Consider the following 19562-nt stretch of genomic DNA (forward strand, 5'->3'; position numbering starts at 1 on the left):
CAGACTTCCCATGGGCATCAATCGGACCCCTGTGTCCAACAGGGTAGGATTCTGTGATTCAGCCCACTCTGCAGGTTCTCCGCCAACATGTGGGATAGCCCCTGCGCTCTGGCTCACTCCGGCATCTGCTATGTTGCTCCTCCACACACGGATCTGCTCCTCATCTATACCCAACAGCGGAAATTACGTCTCCGCTCCCTTCCTCCGTTTGGATTGGCGGCCCCAGACTAGCTGACTCTCCGGTGGTGGCTCCTCCTGAAAGGCAGATCTCTTTGGCACGCTCACTCCCGCATGGTGCAGTAACCCCTTTGCTGCTGCCATATCGCTGCTCAGCCTGCAGGAATGGAACTGCAATGCAGATTGTGTTCCCTGCCACAGACATGCATACATCTGCCTCTTCTGTCTTGACTTGAGCTCCGGCTGCACTTTCTTGTTCACAAGCCAACTGAACTCCCTCACTGCTGTTAGAAATTGTCATGCTGTTCCCGACTGCACAGCAGACATTTTCTTCCATAGCACATGTACCGACACAACCCCTGGCGCGCCAATCCCCGGGGTCACTGCTTTCTTGACCATAACTTGAAAGCACACTTATTACTGATTACTGTAAAGCAGACACGATTTTCTCCTACAATACAGCACATCCTTTCCCCACCGACACTCCAGCACTTTACATGAGAAGACATGAAGTTTCTTGGGTAAATGTCAGATCATTGCCGGTAGCAACCACTGCCGTGACCATAGCTTGAAAGCACACTTGCACTAATTACTGTAAAGCAGACATTACTTTCTCCTACAATACAGCACATCCTTTCCCCACCGACACTCCAGCACTTTTTGTGAGAAGACATAGCATTACTTCCGGTAGCAACCACTGCTGTAACTCAAAGGAAATCCCGGACGACGCTCCCAAATGTAGCCCGTAGAGCTGGCATCACTAAATGTGGACCACTGTGGTACCGCTATTTAGCAACCTTTTCTTCCCCTGCCGTCGCTCTGTATTTCTCACAGAGCAGACAGCAGGAGGCAGGACAGTTCTGGATGGAGGACGGGACTGCCCGAGGTTAACAAACAGGTGATTGGCTGCCAGGATGAAGGGCGATCCTAACAACCAATCACGATCTTGCAACACCCCTCTCCATCCAGACATGCTGTGCCTGTCCCCTCCAATCTTCGATCTGTGTAAGCAAAGTAAGACAGTGAGGGAGTGGGTAAAGTCACAGGGAGTGAGGCCACTACTGTGAAAAGCTGAAAATGAGGAATGTGTGTGCTGAGGACAGTAATATGGGGGGGGGGGGCTGATGACATCAAGGTTGGAGGAGCCTGAGGACTGCAATGTGGGTGCACTGAGGACATTGAAGTCGGGGAGCTGAGGACTGTCATGTGGGGGGGGGGGGGCTGGGGACATTAAAGTGGGGGACTGAGTACTGTATGGGGGGTCTGGAAATTAAAGTGGGGGGCTGAGGATTGCAGTGTGGGGGGAGGGGACTGGGGACATTAAAGTGGGGAGGCTGAGGACTGTGATGTTGGGGCGACTGAGGCTGTGATGTGGTGGGCTGAGGACATCGCAGTTGGGGGCTGAAGACTGTGATGTGTGGGGGGGGCTAAGGACTGTGATGTGTGGGGGAGGGGCCCTGAGGACTGTGATGTGTGGGGGCCCTGAGGACTGTGATGTGTGGGGGAGGGGCCCTGAGGACTGTGATGCGTGGGGGAGGGGCCCTGAGGACTGTGATGCGTGGGGGGGGCCTGAGGACTGTGATGTGGGGGAACTGGTGACAGTAATGTGTGTGTGGTGGGGGGGCGGGGACATTAAAGCGGAGTTCCACCCTAAAGTGGAACTTCCACTTTAAATACTCCTGACATGCCACATTTGGCATGTCATTTTTTTTGGGGGGGGGGGGGGTACCTAGATTTGACAGATAACCGTTTCTACTTTTGCTCAGGCCCCCTAGGCGGCTCGAGCGGAAGTTCTCCTCTCCCCCTCCCTCATTGCACTCTTCTGGGACACGTCACAGGTCCCAGAAGATTGCCCGGCCATTCGCAACGCACAGCGCGACTTGCGCATGCGCAGTGTGCACCCGGCTGTGAAGCTGCAAGCTACTTCAGCCGAGTGCCCACACTAGAGATGCCGGCGCCGCCAAGAGGGGAGGGAGAGGATCGAGGCTTTGGGTAGCCGCATCGCTGGATCGTGGGACAGGTGAGTGTGTGTTTATTAAAAGTCAGCAGCTACACTTTTTGTAGCTTCTGACTTTTAATAAACACAAAAATGAGTGGAACCCCGCTTTAAATTGGGGAAGGCTGAGGACTGTAATGTGGGGGGGCTGAAGAAATGTGGGGGGCAATAAGCACAGTAACGTGAAGTGGGGGGGATGATGTAAAAAGGGGCAGAGGATAGTACTGTCAGAGGGTTGATGCCAAGGAGAGAACATTACTGTGAAAGGAAGGGACGGGGGTGATGTAAAGGGGGACCTGAGGACACTCATCAAGAGGGGATCTTAATGTGAAGGGGGAGGGGACCGTGATGTGCAGTGGGGACTGAGGACGCTGATGTAAGAATGGTTCAGATCTGTGCATGTGGCGCATACATCGTGGGTAGGTCAGTCCATGTTAATGGGCTGAACTACCCGTGAGAAACATAGAGAAAGGAGTCCCTTTTTTTTCCAAAATCTCGCAGTACCAAGCCGCATGGTGCTTGCTCTCTCTAGCAGCAGACTTGATGCAACTACATTATCTTTGGGACATTTTCTAGCATCCCCTTAACTGACACCTGTCCACTGACTCTTCTAACTGAAGGGGATGGCCCTCCCAGGATAGGCCCCATGACAAATCTGTACTTACTATATGCAGAATCAGATCCTTTCCAGTGTCTCCCTTCCAGTTAGCTCTGCAGGACCTCTGGGTTCAGCTCCTCTATGACTCTCAGGCCCTCAGGTCAACCACCTGAGGCCGCATGGCAACTTCTACAGAGGAGGGGCAGCTGCCCCCTTCCTCCGGGATCCTGCTCTCCAGCTGAAAGGCCCAGAGCACATGAGCCCTTGGCATTTATACAGTATCCCAGCATGCACTGACACACTTTCCTCTGCCAATCACCAGGGCTGTACTAAATGTCTGTGCACTCATTTGGCACGTTTCCTTTCACTGTCAAATATTCCTCCCTATTGGACCAGTGTGAAACACTTCAGACAAACTGAGCCGCACCTCAGTACCATGAGCAGACCTCATTAGCAGATCCTGCTCTATGGTAGGCAGAGAACAATCTAGATTTACCTGGCAATCTCTCTGGTAAGCAGAAAATATCCAACACTACACTCTCTCTCTTGCACCTACCTAGGAGGGTGCTACATCGGGAGACCCAGCAAACCTTCTGGCAATGGTACCTATTAGATGTGCCATCCTGAAGGAGTTGGACTGCCTGTGCAACCTATATAGGGTCCAGGTATCACCTCATGCTAACAGTAGTGACACTGACCCTAGCCACATGCGAAACTAGTGAAAAACAATCAGAAAGGATGAGTAGGGAAAACCAAGGTCAGTGGTAAAACCATTCCTGTTTTAGAGTTCTTCTCATTGTTGCCCATCTGGTGCACCTGTTGTTAATTTCATTGCTAAACTCTGATTAAAAAGTTTTCCTTTTTATTTATTTTTTTTGAGCAGTGTACATTGTTGTACCATATTGTGACACCATTATTTTGTCTGGATTGTAACTTGTCTGCTCTTATATGAGCCTTGTCTAAAGATTGTACAATTAGATTATAGTGTGCAGGATCAGGTCTACTGTATGTATTGTCATGTTGAGCTTATTGGAAAGACTGTTCCTTATTTATTTATTTATTTATTTATTTTTCTATAAACTACTTTAAATAAAGGGCATCACTTTTAATGAAGTAGTTCTTGAAAACTCTCTTCCCTTAGTGTAACCCACATAACAAAATGCTTGGATTCAGCACCACTCCTGAATTATTTACTATACAAATCCCTGCACAACCTTTAGAGAAAAAGTCCTGGCTGCATCCTGGTTCTACTGTGTGTGTCTTTCACCCTATTCTTTCCTGTGGCTGGTCTGCACTAATGGCAGCCCTCAATAATCTAAGGGAAAATGGCCTTAGCAGCAAATAGATGTGCATGGGCCTTCTTTCTGCAAAGGCTGTATGGCAGGGCTGCAAAGTGATAAACTCAGTAGCAGGGCATTAAGATAGAAAGCATTCTGTGTGTAGCAGCTGCCCCAGCCCCCCCCCCCCCCTGAATACTTACCTGAGCCCCCTCTCCATCTAGCCATGTCCATGAGTTCCTCATCTGTCTGGAACTCTCCCTCCTGATTGGCTGAGACACAATAGCGGCGTCATTGGCTCCTGCTGGTGTCAATTAAAGTCAGTTAGCCATTTAGGAGAGAGAGGGACAGGGCCGAATGTCAGCTCCGTGTCTGATGTCTGAATAGAATTTTTGTTTCCTTTATTTTTTCTTACGCTATGCTCACTCTTCCACTGTATCTATGGAGGGAGCACCCAGGCTGGACTTTAAACATGTCTGCCTTTGTTCATCTCGATTTACATGGGAGATGAGGAGATTAGTAGCTCACAGAAGGAAGATAACATTGTATTATGATTCAGCGAAAAGGGAGTGACAAGGACACTGCATTCCTGGCAGTATCAACAGGTTCCTGTAATTGCCAATCGGTGGATGCTGCCTCTCCATTTCAATCCCTCCGCAGGTTTCTTCTAACCCAGTACATAGAATTCAAAATTCTAACACCATACAAAGCTATCCACCACTCTGCCCTGAGCTACATCATCAACCGCATCTCAAAATATCACTCCACTTCTCCCAAGAGTTGCCTCATTACCTCCTCCCATACGTATCTCTAGAACTTCTCTAGAGCCTCTCTCATCCACTGAAACTCCCTTCCTCAATCTGTTTGGCTATCTCCTACTCTGCCTTTAGGTAATCCCTGAAAACTCGTCTCTCTTTAGGGAAACAACTTTCACTTTCACCCGAAAACTCTACTCCTACCTTGTTCTTCAGTAATTATCATTTGTGCCACTTGACTCTTCCTTGTAGATTGTAAGCTCCCAAAAGCAGGAACTGGTAAGCTACAATATATAATATTTTTGTTCTTGGGTTTAGTTATGCTTTAGGAAACACCACTGTAATAATTCTTTTAATCTGCTTTTAAACATAATAAACTAGTTATTTTTCTTCATGCCAGGGTGTATTCCTAAAGCCTCCTCCAATAAGCAAGTCCTTGATAAGCTTCAGGTGGAGAGAGAAAGAGGCATTACAGTGAAGGCTCAGACTGCATCACTTTTCTACACTTATGAAGGAAAAAAATACCTCTTAAATTTAATCGACACACCTGTGAGTTTTTTCTCTATTCTCTGCAAAATGTTTGACACAATTTCATGTAATTAACTCCTCTACAAGTTGGAGACACATGCTTGCTTTTTTTAGACGTACTTTGTAACTGAATAGAAACAATATAAGTGCAGCGCTTCATAAGTGTGATATTCTAAAAATGTATCCAGTACAACAGATTAATAAATAAAAGTCCAAATGATATTATGGTGAACTAACTACAACAATGAAAAGAAAGTCTACAGAGTGTAGAAAGTCAGCCAGGGAGGCGTATCTCTTAATAATGTGCCTCCGCAGGAAATTCACTGCTGATGTCACGCCACTGCATCCACGTGTTTGGAGCTGCGGCTGTGAAGTTTGGCTGACTTGTTTACTATGTTTTAGAATGTTGCAACATTTATGTATATGTACTTTTAACATTTTACAATGTTTGAGGTCATTGTAGCCGTATTAGGCCCCGTTCACATCGGGGCGACGCTACTTCGCGACCTCGGAGCGGCCGCCACGGACTTCATAACATTGAAGTCTATGGCGGTCGCCCCAAAGAAGCTCCGGACCCTTTTTCTAAGTCGGAGCGACTTGTGTCGCTCCTATTAGAACGGGTCCGCAGCTTCCCTATGGGAGGCGACCTACGGCCACCTGTGAGGCGACCAGGTCGCCTCACAGGTCGCCTCAGTGTGAACCGGGACTTAATGCACTTGCGACAGAGACAATGGAGTACTGTCCGTGATACTTTTTTTATTTGCACTAACATAACATTTTTCAGGACAAGCTTTCGGGGTATGTCCCCTTCTTCAAGATCCAAGCAGTACTGATTAACAAAATGTTTAGCAGGATGGTAAGAAAACACAAAATCTCTAAGGGCTCTTTCACACGGGCGATCCGATCAGATCCGCCTGTCAGTTTTTTAGGCGGATCTGATCGGATCCTCCATGCAGCTCTATGGGGCAGCGGATGTCAGCGGAGACACCTCCGCTGACACCCGCTGCCATCCGCATCCGATCCTGTGCTTGAAATCTGGACGGATGGAAACCCTATTTTTCCATCCGTTCAGTAATCAGATCGGATCGTATCTGATGAGAGCGGACAAGCGGTCCGCTCTCATCCGATCCCCCATAGAGGGCAGCGGGGGCTGAGACACCTCCCTCTACGCTCTGCAAGCGGAGACGGAGCTGTCATCCGCCCGGCTCAGCTGAGCAACACGGATCCGCCTACGGAGGCGGACCGTGTGAAAGAGCCCTAAGCCAAAGGAAAAAAAAAAGAGAAAAACAAACATAAACAATGGTAATAAAACTAGCATAGTTAGTGAGATAAGACAGAGGGAGAGCTGAAGACAGGGGGGAAGGTGGGGGGGATAGTCACAGAGGGGGTCGTAAAACTGTGGGATAATGAGTAGGGAAACCCATGTCTAAATTTAAGCCGTTATTTTTTGTGTCAAAAAGTATCATTCTTAATTCAAAAGTTTTCCTTTCCTGGATAGTTCTTAAATTCCCTTTAAGAACTAAAACAATGAGGTCTTCTATAGTGTGGTCCGGTTGTGAGAAATGATGTCCCACAGGTGTGCAGAAACTATCTTCCTTATGTTCCTTGATGGTATGTCTGTGCAAATTCATCCTGGCTTGCAACTTCTGTCCTGTTTCTCCTACATAAGATCCTTTGCTACATCTTATAACATATAAGATGTATTTATATAAGATATAAATATATAACATTTCACAATAAAATACTACACCAAGGGTGTCCAACCTTTTGGCTTCTCTGGGCCACATTGAGTGTAGAGACATTTTCTCGGGCCGCAAATAAAATATATACTATTGTTTAAGGGGTATATAAGTAATAAAACACAGCCGCACCCTTCCCGTGCCGCCGCATCCTTCCCGTGCCACCACACCCCCCCCCCCCCCTCGCACTAATTTAACACAACTAGAGGATGATGAAATGAAATGGAATCCATATACAGAGGTTTACTTCTTCTGAGAGATATTAAAGGAACACTCTAACCACCATGACCACTTCAGTGATTTGAAGTATTCATGGTGGTTGGAAGTCAGAAACACTGCACATGCTGGGATATTTACAGTTATGTGCTGGGGTCTTTTTGCACCCCTAGCACTTAATAATAATAATAATAATAATAATAATATTATTATACAGGATTTATATAGTGCCAACAGTTTGCGCAGCGCTTTACAATTTGAGGGAAGACAATACAGTTACAATACAGTTCAGAACAGGAGGAAATAGAGGGCCCTGCTCATTAGAGCTTACAATCTAGAAGGGAGGGTAAAGTGAAACAAATAGGCAATAACCGTGGGGGATGGGTTGATGGAGAAAATGGAGGTACATTTATTAGGGGCTGGTAGGATAGGCTTCTTTGAAAAGGAGGGTTTTCAGAGATCGCTTAAAAGCTAAAAGGGTGGGAGATAATCGCACAGATAGGGGTAAGGCGTTCCATAGGATTGGAGAGGTTCTGGAAAAGTCCTGGAGGCGAGCATGGGAGGAGGTGACGAGGGGGCTAGAGAGCAGGAGGTTTGACTTAGGCAGCCAGAAAATGGCATGTCCTTATTCATAAATGTATAAACAAGGACATGACATGTTATGACAAAACACAACTAGTTATTAAAAAACCTATTGCAACAATTTACACACACTAATGCACATACCTTTTCCACTTATTTTGCAGACTGCTGGTATGGTTACTGCTGGTGGGTACTGCTGGCAGTTACTGCTGGCGGGTAATGCTGGCAGTTACTGCTGGCGGGTAATGCTGGCGGTTGCTTCTGGCGGGTAATGTTGGCAGGTAGTGTTGGTGGGTACTGCTGGCGGGTAGTGTTGGTGGGTACTGCTGGCGGTTACTGCTAATGGGTACTTTTGGCTGTTACTGTTGGTGGGTAATGCTGGTGGCTACTGCTGGCAGGTAATGCTGGTGGTTACTGCTGGCGGGTAATGCTGGTCATGGGGGTACTAAAGGTCATGATGTTGGGTACAGCTGGAGGAAGCAGCAGCTGCAGTAGAGAGCAAAGCCGCTGCTTCCTGTATGGCTCCTGTCACAGGCGGAGTGCATTTCATATCGCTCCGCCTGTGACAGAGCTGGAACTATACAGGAAGCAGCGGCTCTGTCACTGACTGCAGACATCCTAGATCTCCCGTGGCAGCCGGGAGATCGCACGGCACTTGCGGGTGTCTGTGAGCCATTTGCCAAAGGCGGGAGACTGTCTGGAGTTCCGCAGCCAGTGGGCTGCATTGCCTGTGGTTCTGGGCCACGGTTGGACATGCCTGTACTACACTATACAAGTATTTTTGGGCTCCTGGTTGGCGAGCTTTTTATGTGCAGTTCGTTGGTTCCTGGAAGAAGGAGTTCACACTGCTAAGAAGTGTTGAGGAGTGCCTAAGCAGAACTGATTGGAGCCTTTTTTTGTCTTATTTCCTGGTGAATGCATAGTTTGGGTGGTGGCTTACTTGCACCTGAATTTTTCACAGTTTTCGGTGGATTTCGCTGGATAACACTTGCTGCTAGATTTTGTGATGTTCTGGTGATCGCATAGTACACCGAGAGTCTATATATTGGATTAACTTTCTACACATCGTGGACACTCTTTTCACAGTTGTATTTAGTTCACCGTAATATCATTTGGACTTTTTATTTGTTGTACTGGATACATATTTAGAATATCCCATTTATCAAGCGCAGCACTTATATTGTTTCTGTTTATTCACAAGGGTTTGCATAGTAACCTTGCATGCCAGCTTCTGAATTAATTGATGCACTCACTATACACAATTTGCATTTTCTTTGTAACTGACTGTATTTCTGCGATACAGAACAAAATACCTAGTATATATGGTGCTGTTACTTCTCAGAACATGTATATAAATGTGTATATTAGTCCCAGTGTTTCTATTCCTTCTCAACACTTCCTAATTGGATAGGCCCCCTTATACTACATCATTTAACTGATGGCACAGCTCAAGTGAATGCTCTCTTTACATTACGAGAGAGATACATTTTTACAAGCAGGAGTAGAATTGCTAACCAAATAAAATTTCATATTTGTCTACATACAGTGGGGAAAAAATATTTGATCCCCTGCAGGTTTTGTAAATTTGCCCACTTACAAAGAAATTAAGGGTCTACAATTTTTATCATAGGTGTATTTTAAATGATATAGACAGAATATCAACCAAAAATCCAGAAAAGAAACACATGATACAAATGTTATAAATTGAGTTGCAGTTCAGTGAGTAAAATAAATATCTGATCCCCAAGCAAAACGTGACTTAGTGCTTGGTAGAGAAACCCTTGTTGGCAAACACAGAGGTAAGATGTTTATTGTAGTTAGTGACCAGGTTTGCACACCTCTCAGGAGGGATTTTGCTCTACTTTTCTTTACAGCTCTTCTCTAAATCCTTAAGGTTTCTTGGATGTTGCTTGGCAACTCAAAGTTTCAGCTCCCTCTATAGATTTTCTATAGAATTAGGGTCTGGAGACTGGCTAGGCCACTCCATGACCTCATTTTGCTTCTTCTTGAGCCACTATGTTGTTGCCTTGGCGGTATGTGATGGATCATTGTTATGCTGGAAGTCCCATCCGCGACCTACCTTGAGTGTTCTGGCTGAGGGAAGAAGGTTCTCATCCGAGATTTTACAATACATGGCCCCATCTATTGGCTCCTCAATGCGGCAAAGTCAGCCTGTACCTTTTAGCTGTGAAACAGCCCCAAAGCATAATTTTTCCACCTCCGTGTTTGAATGTAGGGATGGTGTTCTTAGGGTCATAGTCAGTATTTTTCTTCCTCCAAACACAGCTAGTCCCCTTCTCAAGAAAGCACATTTACAGGCCCGTCTGAAGTTTGCCAATGAACATCTAAATGATTCAGAGAAAGATTGGGAGAAAGTGCTGTGGTCTGATAAGACCAAAAATGAGCTCATTGGCATTAACTTGACACACTGTATTTTGGAGGAAGAAAAATGCTGACTATGACCCTAATAACACCATCCCTACAGTCAAGCACGGACGTGGAAACATGTTGCTTTGAGGCTGTTTCGCTGCTAAAAGTACAGGCTGACGCGTTAAGGGGCCAATGGATGGGGCCACGCAGTGTAAAATCTTGGATGAGAACCTTGTTCTCCCAGCCAGAACATTAAAGATGGGTCATGTTTGGGTCTTCCAGCATGACAAGGACTCAAAAAAAACCGCCAAGGCAACAAAGGAGTGGCTCAAGAAGAAGCACATTAAGGTCATGGAGTAGCCTAGTAAGTTTCCAGACCCGAATCCTATAGAAAATTTATGGATGGAGCTTAAACTTCGCGTTACCAAGTGACAGCCAAGAAACCTTAAGGATTTAGAGAAGATCTGTAAAGAAGAGTGGACCAAAATCCGTCCTGATATGTGTGCTAACCTGGTAACCAACTACAAGAAACCTCTTACTTCTGTGCTTGCCAACAAGGGTTTCTCCACCAAGAATTAAGTCATGTTTTGCTGGGGATTAAATACTTATTTTACTCACTGAACTGCCACTTAATTTATAACATTTGTATCATGTGTTTTTTTTCTGGATTTTTGGTTGATATTCTGTTTCTATCATTCAAAATACACCTATGATAAAAAAAATTATAGACCCTTTGTTTCTTAAGTGGGCAAACTTACAAAATCTGCAGGGGATCATAAAATAATTTTCCCTGCTGTATATCTGTTGGAAGAAGCTGGATCAATAAAAAACAGCATCCAGTATTGTACTCACATAATACAAAATGTAAACAGCATGCTAATCAGCCTTAGTCTTCCTCCAGCCTTCAATTGGTTGTAAACCCCCCTTGTGTGTTTGTACCTATAAGTAAGCTTTTAAAAAGGTTTACCTTTTAGGTACTGTAAATATCTCCTAAACTTGCACAGTATAATTGCTGTATACTGCACCGATTATGTAATCGGTGCATGTGCTCTGAAGGAACGGCTGCCTGTGCCGTGACCGTCGGCTCCCGCGCGCATGCACATCTGGAGTCCACGGACCTGGAAGGAAGACAGATGAAGATGGATGCGACCTCCACCAGATAAGACGAGGGCTTCATTTGGAGGTAAATGTCATATATTGTGCTAGTATCCGATGCATACTAGCACATTATGCCTTTACTTTTCAGGTAACAAAAAAGGAAAAAAAAAATACTTTACTTCCTCTTTAAGTGATGGATTAATAGTAAGCAGTAGTCAGTATGTAAAGACAGCTGATCACATTGGGACAGCATGCAAGCACAGGGCTGAGAGGGGCACGTCACACACAGCAGACACAATTTGGGGGCATGGCAATGCATTTTTGGGTAGGTAAACACTTTTCTCTAGCGCAAGGCTTGAGAAAGGGGCGTACCTGCCCTGAAACGCGTGGCACCATCTCTCCCTCTTTTTTGTTTTCGTGTTTAATCAGCGGGATTTACCTAAGGTCCTGCTTCTGTGATTGCAGATACTCTCAGTGTGAATTCCCCAGGATTAACCCTACCCATGCCAGTAGTTTTAAAGGACTTTTCCATGGACACCTTTATATTAATATAAGTACTTTTGTTTTATTTTTTTTCACTCCCTTGGCTGTTTTTATTGTTACATCAAACGGTTATGCTGGGTAAATCTGTATAGACTGTTAAGGCTGCGTTCATCCACTCCCTATAATCTAAAAAAAAAAAAAAAAATGTTTTAAGAATTCCCATAATGCATTACTTTGGCTTTAAGCTAGTCATACATGGCTGGGATTCAGACCAGCGATCCTAGTACTGCTAGGAGGAAGTACTAGCCCCAACTAGCTCTGCCAACCATCTGGACCATAAGTTGTCATATTTTTTGAGGCACCCTCTATGTGTATAGGTATCTTTATAAAGAGGCAAGTTTTTGTTGACCAGTTGTTTCCAAAAGGTGACAGACGGGGGAGAGGATTTCCTCCAGTGAAGTGCTTTTTCTTTCCTAGCGTAAAATAGGAGCAAGCTTATCATGGTGCATCCTGCCACCGAGGGGACTGATTGTTCAACAAGACCAAGTATACAGGTTGACATGGAAGACTGCAGAGATATACCACTAACCGTGCTGTTGGAAGCAGGTATTTCACTCCAGAAACCAGAGATGACCGGACAACCCAAAAAACATGGGCAAAGTCCCCTGGGACACCTCCAGCACCCAGGGGGGAGACTCATTTTATTTAACCTGTAGGGGGTGAAGTAGGCCCAGTGCACTATTTTTAATTGGATCAGTCATTTTCTTAAGGCGACCAGCGAATGGAATGGTAAGTCCCAAAAATTGTCCCAGTTGTCGCCATCAAGCTCTGGAATATCACGTTGCCATTGAGCTCTGAGTCTCTCCAAAGTTGGCAGGGACACTTGTATCAGATGAGAGTCTAGTTGGGAGGCAAGTTTCGTCCTGTACTCTAATCTCAGCAGCTTTTCTAGAGTCAACTGTAGCACCTGAGGGCCTGTGTGAGAAAATTGGCTATGAAAGGCATGGGGGAGTTGGAAGAACGGAAAGAATAGGTTGCTGGAACATTAAAATTAGAGGATAATAAAGACAGCGGGGCCAGGGAGTGTTTATCTGTAATGTGGGACACCATTTTTATAGTGAATTTGGTCCAGGCATGTGGATCTAATATTTTGTGGAATTCCAGCAAATTGGGGTTACGCCACAAAGGGGTGTCAGGGGAGAACGTATGTTTTGGATAATGTTCAAGTCGGAGACCAGCCTCTCAGGCCCGGATGGTGGTAATCATTGAAGGTGACAGTGGATAGGGAGCCCGGGGCCATGGAATAAAAGGAATTTCAGTGTTTCCACGGAATTTACCACTGCCGCCTCTGCCATCACCGATGGGTTAGTGGTATCAGGGCTCAGCCACCAGGGTGCCGTGACAAGCTGGGCTGCCAAGAAATACTGTAGGTCCGGAAGTGCCAAACCGCCCTGGGAAGTCGGGTGCATAAGCGTGGACCATTTATATATTGGGGTCTGGGGGCCCCACAAGAAGGAGTAGAATATTTGATTCAGTTTTGTGAAGGACTTGGGGATCCACTGCGGAGAGTGGCGGAATAGGTATGTAAATTTAGGTAATATTTTCATTTTTAGTAAGTTGATGCGACCCAGAAGGGATAAATGAAGAGACTCCCATGCCTTTAGTTTCAGCCTGACCTCGTGTACCACCAGGGTTAAATTTTAAGGACATATAATCTGAAGCCTGTCTGGATATCACGACTCCCAAATATCTAAAACTGTCAACCCATTGTAGAGAAAGATTAGGTGGGGCCTCTGAATTGGCTCCAGGATCTATGGCCAATAGAAGAGATTTTGACCAGTTAACTCTGAGACCAGTGACCCCAGAGAATGAGTCCAAGACCTGTAGGGCCCCCTGCAGGGATGAGGCAGCATCGTTCAAAAACAGCAGCAGGCCACCCTCTCCTCCAGCCATCCAATACGCAAGCCTTTGATGTGTTGGGAAGTGCAGAGTTCCTCCGCCACTGGTTCCATGGCAATGGCAAATAAGACCGGAGAGAGAGAGGGCATCCCTGCCGGGTGCCCCTGATCAGAGAAAAAGGTTCTGACACATTGCCTCCGAGTCTAATAGCTGACGTGGGATGTTTGTATAGTGTCTAGCCAGGTAATAAAACTAGGGGGAAGCCCATTCTATGGAGGACCTCCCATAGGAAAGGCCACTTGACTCTGTCAAAGGCCTTCTCAATATCCAAAGAGGCCACCACACTATGGGCACTGAGTGTGGGCACTGATGGTGCTGCCCATCAGTGCTCATCAGTGCCACCCGCCAGTGTCAATCAGTGCCACCCGTCAGTGCCCAGCAGTGCCGCCTCTGTGCCCAGCAGTGCCGCCTATCAGTGCTCATCAGTGCGGCATATTAGTACCTCCTCATCAGTGCCACCTCATCAGTGCCCATCGTGCCGCCTCGTCAGCGCACATCAGTGAAGGAGAAAAATGTATTTATTTTCAAAATGTACTCGCAGAAAATAAGAAACTTTTTTTTTTCAAAATTTTCTGTCTTTTTTCTTTTTTTTTGTAAAAAATAAAAAACCCAGAGATGATTAAATACCACCAAAAGAAAGCTCTATTTGTGTGAAAAAAATTATAAAAATTTCATATGGGTACAGTGTAGCATGACCGCGCAATTGTCATTCAAAGTGTGAGAGCACTGAAAGCTAAAAATTGGTCTGGATGGGAAGGGGGTTTAAGTGCACAGAAGGCAAGTGGTTAAGAGCAGCAAGGAACCTACAGTAGATGAATTTGGGTATAGCTTTCCTGTATTACAAACAGGTAAGAAAAGGGGGTTCCCAGATCACCAGATTGCTAATAAAAGTAAGAAAGGGGGTATCCATCGCTTAAGAATTATATCTATAGGAAATACTGAACCCTGAGCAGATATGTTGGTGTGCTTTTATATGCATTTCATTTATTTATTTTATTTTATTTTATTTATTTATTTCAGGTACTTATATAGCGCTGTCAATTTACGCAGCGCTTTACATATATATATATATATTGTGCATTCATGGCCTTATTTTCACATCCTACTTTCTAAAAATAGTTTATAGTTCAACTAGATTTAGTATATAATTGTTTTCCTTCCATTTAGGGCCATGTTGATTTCAGCTACGAAGTCTCTAGGTCTTTGTCTGCTTGTCAAGGTGTCTTGCTCGTGGTTGATGCAAATGAGGTACTTCTTTTTTTATTCACATTTTACAACTGGTTGGTTATAAATTGTACAATAGTCTTCCATTGCCACCGTTACAATATGGAATAATGAAACAGTGGTAGTATCAAGAGGTACACACTGTGTGAAAACACTTTATCAAACCTCAGTTATTATTTTATAGCAGAATTTTTCCACTATTAGTAAACTTTGTCCCACTGTCAAGACCTTTGCAGTATATACAGAATAGCAGTAATTTTACTTTGGATGAAGTACATGTATCATCTTCTTTATCTACTTTTAAACTTGGAGATGGGCATCTAATACTGTCACTGGGCTCTCTGTTCAGTCTAATATTCATATCCCCTGAGTCTTTGTTATAAATTCACTTCTTTGATTTACACACCTGGCTTTAGGGTTGGACGTCTTCAACCCTAAACAGATGGTGTGGGGGAACTCCATGGAAACAGATATGATTGGTCTACATTTTAGATCATCCTTCCTTCTTATGGGGGAGAGTTTCCATTAGGGAAGTGACCTATCTGGGCTTCAACAAAATGGCAGCCTACAGCAAGAAGAAACAGGGGCAATTTACAAAACACACATTTTAGTAGCATCATTTTTTATGTGGAATGTTTGTTCTTTTGTTAAATAACCAAGAATTGTTATCAAACGGTTATGGGTAAAGTTCCCTTTTTAGCAGTAGAGATAAAAGATGGTTGTAGAAGCCAGTAGTTAAACAGAATAGTAGATGCAGCTGTAGTACTTGAATGCAGTAGAGGTAGTAGTAGTCACCAATTTTGCCTCCCTTGAGCAGGTCCTTCTCATATTACTGACTTACCATACCTTGCTCTGCATGGAGGCAGAGTTTTGCTTGCCTCCAGCAAGGATAACCGTGAGCAGCACAGTAGTGACATCATCGGATCTCGTTCCAAATCTATTGAGACTAGAAGTTAGAGGCCTTAGGTCACACACTATGGATATACATCTCCATAGGAGTGCCTGGATATCCTAATATACCAGGAAATGCACTTCTGTTTTTCACTGGGAATTTAAAATCCAAACGGAAACATTTGCAGGGTACTGCTTAGCGACAATTACATTTCAAAATGTTTCATAAGGGTCTTTTCACAGGGGCTTTCTGCCCAGCAGACTCCGTTTTGCTCAGCAGGGAATGATCCGCTGATCCCCTCTGAGCAGGCAGATGACACGGCCGTCTCTGCTCGTTGTGCTGAGATGGACCTGTCAGATCCCTGCTCTCCTTTATGGGAGATCGGGTGAAAACGGACCACCTTTCCGTTTTCATCTGATCCAATCCTACAGACTGATGGAAAATAGGGTTACCATTCGTCGAGATTTCACAGACAGGATCGGATCGGACCGCAGCGGGTGTCAGCGGACATGTCACCGCTGACATCCACTGCTCCATAGGGGTGCATGGAGCATCCAATCTTTTTCCGAGTTTTTCAGAAATCGAAAAGCCTGTGTGAAAGGGGCCTATAACATAGAAAAACATTTTTGAGTTCAGTTTCACTTTAGTAAATTAGCTTTATGCCAAATGCAAATTGGGGAAGTTACTTCTGGCCTTGTCCAACAAAGGTTTCTAAGACCTACAGCTAGCACAATGCTGTGTGCAATGAAAGCAAAGCAGTTTACTATACAGGGACAACATATCTGGGGCCTGCCAGCTAGTTCTGTTGGGCTTTGACTATAAATAATTTAGTAGGTGATCATATACAAGTCACACATTTACAGGCCATAACAGTTTTAATCTACCATGCACAGAAACCAGTCCCACTGTGGGGTTTCTTTGACAAATTCTAGTTTATTGTATTATAAAAAGGAATCGAAGAAAAGCACGTTTACATCTTTTGCAGAATTTAGATAAACGAATAAAAAGGGGAAAAAATACACTTCAAGGCGACGATGGGATAAAATTTCGAATTCCTGTTTATTGCAAAGCAACAATGATCTACAGCACCAGAAGGCAAATCATTTATCAGTTTACTAGGCTTATTGCAGAAAAGCATTTAGATGTTTCAATATTGGTGTATTCTATTTTGTCTACCTTTAGGGGATTCAAGCACAGACTGTGGCAAACTTCTTCCTCGCTTTTGAAGCACAGCTTTCAATTATTCCTGTCATAAACAAGGTAAAGAGCTTACAAAGCCGTACCCGCCATCAAGCGTATGAGACAGTAAACACTGTCTGGATTCCTGCAGTTCGGAAGGAGGAGGGCGCAGTTTTCTGGCAGACACGTAAATGAGTTGTTAGGCTGAGCAGGGTTATGCAGTACAGTTTTTTTTTTTTCCCTTTCTCTCGTTCAGACTTGGTAAAAACAAGTTAAAAAAAAAAATTAAACTTGCTGACCCTAAGGCTAATCTCAACCTGAAAATGTTTAATTTGTTAGCGAGTCAGGGCTGTTGGAGTGCTTTAATGCTTGTGCATTGACGTTCATTGTGTTAAAGTGGTTCTAAAGTCAAAAGGTTTTTATTTTATCCTAATGCATTCTACACATTAAGGTAAAAAGCCTTCCATTAGCTGTTCCCCCTTCCCCCTGACACTTACCTCAGTCCAGTCCTTCTTCGATCCATCACTGTGCTTGGCTACACTGGGAGCAGCAGTAGCCATTGGCTCCTGCTGCTGTCAGTCAAATCCTGTGAGAAGGGAGCAGGGGACAGGGCTTAGCTGCTCTGTGTATATTTAAGCGGAGGCTTGCTCTGGAAGCACACGCAGAAGTCAGGGAATAGTCAACACCGGTGGAGGACCCCAGAAGTGCAGGTAATGGACAGCTATGTGCAATATCATTGCACAGAGCATGTAAATATGCTATATTTTTTTATTTTAATTAAAAGAAATGTACTTTACAACTGTTTAAGGAGCCTATTCATATGAATAGCCCACCTAACTTGCCAAATTCACCAAAAAACATGCATGTGCTCTTCTGTTTTATAAATGTAGCACGCAACAACATGGCAGTGTGGTTTGTGGTGCGCTGCAATGCACGTTCATTGGTGTTGAGGAGGCCTTAAGAATACATGGCACACCAGCACAGAAAATGCATTACAGTAATGTGCACATAATGCATGTGTTACTGGAGCGCAAGAGCTTGCACCCACCCATAGGGTTTTATGGCAGGAAAGACTTTTACTTCAATTTTTTTTTGCAATTGTACACTGACTGCCTAAAGCAGAATACACTTAGGAATACATAAAAAAAAATCAGTAGTATGACCATTAAAAATATAAAAGTACCCCTGCAAATTTATAAAGCGGTGTAATCGCTTGAGTCTGAAGCCAGCAAAGACCAATAAAAAATAACTAGGGTTGTTAAAACAAATGGACTAGAAGTGCCCCAAGTCACATGAGAATGCTTCGGAATACTACTGTAGACTCAACCATGGGATTCAGGAATGAAATTCGCTAGATTCTCCCATCAACACACAGTGTTGATGCAGGAATCCCTCCTGCAGGGCCATTGTCCTCTCGCCGTAGGGAGAAGACAGTGATTATTGCTAGTGTCCATAGCAGCCGCTAGCGATAATTGCAGGTAAAACCTGGCATGCTGGTGGTACCCAAGTTGATCGATCGATCAACTTTGTACACTCAGCCTGCCCATACACAGTTCGAATCTCGGGCGGTCCAGCAGGATCCAGCCAATATTCGAACCATGCATGGCCTGTCTAACTATACTATAATCCTACTCAAACCCCCAATCTAAGCCTATTTTAAGTACCCTGTAAAGAAAAAAATGTCTATACTTACCTATGCTAAGGGTGCTCTGGTTCAGTTGTGATCAATTCCCAGCCCAGTTTCAGTTTAGAGGAGGGACAACCAATACCAGATGCCCCATAGTAAGCCTATGGGTGACGTCATTCCCCAGGCTCTGCAGCCATTGTCTGCAATCTCTTCACTGAAGCCGCCGCTGGAGAGATCATGTGACTGCACTGGAGCGTCCACAGCATAGGTAAGTGTATCTTTCCTTTACAGGGTAGTTAGATTAGGCTTCGAATGGGGGTGGGAGCAGATGTAAGTATAATTATGTTTTGACTGGACTTCCACTTCAACGTACAGGTCACATAGAGTGGAAAGATACAGTTAAGTATAGTTAGGATTTGACTGGACTTTTTCTTTAAAACCTCCTCCTTCCTCTGTGTATGATCTTTACTTATGATGTATCTAGTACACCATTACCATGCTCTATGTTTTAACCCTCTTTGACACCAATGTACATTCTCATGGCAAAGCCAGAGCTTGGTAATAAGCCAGTCGTACACTTATTTTAGCAAGGATAGACTTCCACAACAAGACCAGACCTAAGGCAGCCATACTTGAATCGAAAATCGGCTGGTTCAGCGAGAACTGCCTGAATTTCCATCCATGTGTGGCCAGGCTGATTGTACCCAAGTCAATCCATCATTCGACTTGGGTACAACCAGCCTGTTGGATTTCTGGCTTGTGATTACTGCCAGCCACGATAGCTGTTGCCACTAATGGTGGAAGGAAAGAAAATGTAATCATCTATGGGCTGCATTAAACTTTAATGATCTCTTATTGTAGT

The 19562-nt window shown here is 44.6% G+C and overlaps 1 protein-coding gene across 1 annotated transcript in view; it reads left to right on the forward strand.

Moving 5' to 3' along the window:
* GUF1 (GTP binding elongation factor GUF1) overlaps window positions 1-19562 on the forward strand; it is a 136295-nt gene that overhangs the window by 20317 nt on the left and 96416 nt on the right. Inside the window, exons 4-6 of the mRNA XM_082272230.1 lie at window positions 5204-5352; window positions 14946-15026; window positions 17077-17154. Coding sequence (XP_082128356.1) covers window positions 5204-5352; window positions 14946-15026; window positions 17077-17154 — 308 coding nt within the window. The remainder of the gene's footprint in view (window positions 1-5203; window positions 5353-14945; window positions 15027-17076; window positions 17155-19562) is intronic.

The sequence above is a fragment of the Pelophylax lessonae genome (genome assembly GCF_965119305.1).
Source record: "Pelophylax lessonae genome assembly, chromosome: 1".
Taxonomy (NCBI): domain Eukaryota; kingdom Metazoa; phylum Chordata; class Amphibia; order Anura; family Ranidae; genus Pelophylax; species Pelophylax lessonae.